Below are 3,557 nucleotides of genomic sequence, written 5' to 3' on the forward strand. Positions count from 1 at the left end.
ACATCTCTGTACTAAATTGTCCCAGATCTCCATCTCGTCTACATAATCTTCTACTATGGTTAAATTCTCTACTGGTTGTATTCCTTGGCGGCGGCGTCTCGCTCTTAAAATTCTCCGTGTATCCATGACTGAAGGTCAGACAAGAATGACTGTAGAAAAACCAGCTGACGTACAGGTGTTTGATCACGTGGTGCAGGTGTTTGATCACGTGATGCATAACCTTTACCTATAAATACAGGTGTTTTCTGAACGTTCGTTATTTACTATGGGCGGCAGTGCTACTACGAGAATAAATGGATATAGTTATGTACTACAATGTATGAACGTGGCCTTACATAATCCTCACATTCAAAATGCTCGTCAATTTGTACAACAGATGTCACCGGAGGTCAGAAATGTACATAGTTTTCAACGGATTGCTGATTCATTAGCGGAGAATACCAATACGGGACGTTTACTCATGATTTATTTGTATGCTGAGGAATTGAAACAGAATCTTCCAGACCAGATGAGTGACATTGATCGGATCTTACGCGATTGTCTACAAAAAGGATTCGTGGAACTGATTCGTATGAAAGGAATGGCTGCCCTGTTATAAAACAAGAACGTTTTAGAATTTTTTCATTTTGATCATCATGGCTGAATTGACCAACAACGTTCTTACCGCTGTATTACAGCATTTCGAGGACTACAAAGAATCGGTGAACAACGCTCGTAGCGCTGCATTACAGTGTATCAAGGACTGGAAAGAAAAACAGCCGTTGAGATATAAATTCGCCATGAAGTTGTTGATCTTTTGGGAATTTCCTATGACCTTATATGAATATTCCAGCGTTTGCAAGCATATAGCCGACAACCTGAACAGAGAGTCTAGATTGATCATGATTTATACCATGGACCAAGAATTTAGACGACGGGAACCTGAGAAGACTGGGGCGATTGTAGCGATTACCGATCACTTGCTGGAAAAGGTGTATAAAAAAACCTAACCGTTTTCTTTTCCTTTATTCGTGGAGGATGGCCAGCAGTGACAACATCGCAGAAAAAGCGCATAACCATGCATTAGAATGGGTCGAGAAAATGCAAGACGATACGGTGTTTCAAGCTGTTAAAAATTATCTGATATCGGGAGTGTTTCCATTGACTCTGGACGAATATACAGATCTACGGAACCATGTGTACATCAATCTCTATAACGATGCGGGATTGATGTTAATTTATGTTGTGGGGGAGGAATTCAAGAAACGCATGCCTGAAAAAACCGCCGAGATTGAAAGTATCACCAAGGACTGGCTTCGAGAAGTATACATAAAGTGTGAAGAACTTAATTCATTTCATTGATGAAATCATGAGTGGTAGGGATAACATCGAAAAAACATTTGTCCTACAGTGTATTGAGGAAATAGAAAACTTGCCAGATTTTCAAAAATTGAAATCCTGTCTTCGTGCGGTATTATTTCCAATCACTTTAGACGAATATTGGTGGATATGCAGACATTTGATCGAGAACCGTATCAACACCGAGGCATTAGTGTTGATTCATTTAGTAGCCGAGGAATTAAAGAGAACAAAGCCGCACATCAGTGGGGTGATCGAGACCCTTCGAGGACGGTATCTTCATCACATGTACAACAAAATACAAGAAAATGTGTGACTTTTAATCTGGATCATAATGAAGTGTATCTGTTACCCGAAGAAGACCGGACAAGTATCTGGATGACTGTAGCTGCTGATCGATATCGATTTCAACGCAGGATTCGAGAAATGGAAAAAATGTTGGACCCTATTTTAAAAAGACATGTGCATTGATGTTGTGTGTGGGAGTTATGTATTTGAAATATGTGACATGAATAAAATTGTTTACACGAAAGCTGTGTTTGGTTGAGTCTCTCAGAGAAGGGTTTATTTGTTGAGGAATCCAGAAAATCCTAAAGGTAGAGTAAAAATCGAATCAAATAATGTGTTTTCTATCGAATAGACCTTATGAGATGTTTTTAGGGATGTACATGGTCGAGAAATAAATTTTTAAAGAGGTGGTGAAGAAACATTGAACCTCGACTCGACCTCTTTAACCGCTGTTTCTTTGAAAACTATGCGACGTAGCAAAATAAAAATAAGTTTAACGCATTCGCCGTCTCAGAATCTATCAGATTAAATCTACCATGCACAGATATCGAATGTCTAGAAAAAGACAATGAGAAAAAACTCTCTACTCGAAAGCACAAATCCGCCATTTTGACGGCCACCATCTTGGCTTCGTCTCCGAAGCGAGGGATGTTTTCGAGGAGGTCCGCGCTTTCCCGATATATACCGGCGCACTCGCCAGTTCGCTTCACTGGTGATCCAGCACAGTTGTAGAAGATTTTTGAAGGATTTTAAAGAAGAAAGAAGAATGGCTACAAGAAGAGACCCGCTCTACAATTTCCAGACCTTGCCTGGCTTTCGGTACCGGCTCCTAGTGGTGGCTGAGGAACGGGTAGGGGAGAATTGGGTCGTGCGTTCTGAGAACGACCTGAGCACCTTCTCCCCTTTCGACCAGAGTGGGGTCCGTGAGATCATCTGCCGGGTGCGGGCAGAGTATGAAGGGAGGGCACCCCGCCGCCGCACCGCTCGAATCTCCACGGGTACGAGACCGCGCCGACGGGCCCCACAGCCACCCTCACCACCACCACCTTACTCCCCGGCGACGCCTACAACACCACCACCAGCGATCCCATCGGCACCAGTGGAATACAGCCCGGTGCCGATGAGCGACTCACCAGCGTCACCGGTGGAGTATTCACCGAGGTCACCGTCCCCCGCACCACCTCCCAGCCCACGTCAGAGTCCGTCGCTGTTGGTGGCAGACACAGCATCACCACCGAGACCAGCAGCCCCTGCAAGACCCCCACCACCTACCATCCGGTTTGCAGGGAGGACTCCGCCACCACCGATACCAACCCACGCACCGGTGGCAACTCATCCCCCGAGGAACCACCCTATGACTGTCCCTGGCTGGGCAGATAGGGCGGTTCCCATCTGGTTTAAGTGTCCTGTCTGCTGGCAAGACAGGGTACACTCTGGAATTACGTGTAGGGGATGTGGGCAGCGCCCAGCTTGCTGCTCGTGCGTGGAAGAGTTACAGGAGCGGCGACACACCCGGGGACGGTGCCCGTTATGCCGGTTTACCGGAAGCAGGGAATGAAAAGTCGGTCCTTAGGACCAAACGGCCCTTTTCAGGGCCACCAACTTTTTTGAAAAGACACTTTTTATGGCAAAAATCAAGAAACACACAAGTTTGTTTTAAAAAAGTTTTATTAACACAAGTAATAGCTAGAATAAAGCTATAATAAAGTTACATTTTCTTGACAATGTAAACATGTTTATGATACTGATAAGCAAAGTCACAAATCCATTGTCTATAATGAGCCCAATTGCCTCCGGCTAATCCATGAGGTTTCACCGTTAAACAGTTACATTGTTGTACAATAGCATCCACCCAAGGTAGAGATAATACATCTCCTCGTAGATCCGTCACCGACATGCTGGTTGACAGGTCTCACAGGTACACGTTGACC

At 44.7% G+C, this 3,557-nt stretch overlaps 1 protein-coding gene across 1 annotated transcript; it reads left to right on the forward strand.

Annotated features, from left to right (window-relative positions):
• Positions 1 to 2,392: 2,392 nt before the first annotated feature.
• Positions 2,393 to 3,184, forward strand: LOC130047343 (uncharacterized). The gene has a single exon (XM_056142030.1). The coding sequence runs from the start codon at positions 2,393 to 2,395 to the stop codon at positions 3,182 to 3,184; it is 792 nt and encodes a 263-aa protein (XP_055998005.1).
• The last annotated feature ends 373 nt before the right edge of the window (positions 3,185 to 3,557 follow it).

Source organism: Ostrea edulis, chromosome 6, assembly GCF_947568905.1.
Source record: "Ostrea edulis chromosome 6, xbOstEdul1.1, whole genome shotgun sequence".
Classification (NCBI taxonomy): Eukaryota; Metazoa; Mollusca; class Bivalvia; order Ostreida; family Ostreidae; genus Ostrea; species Ostrea edulis.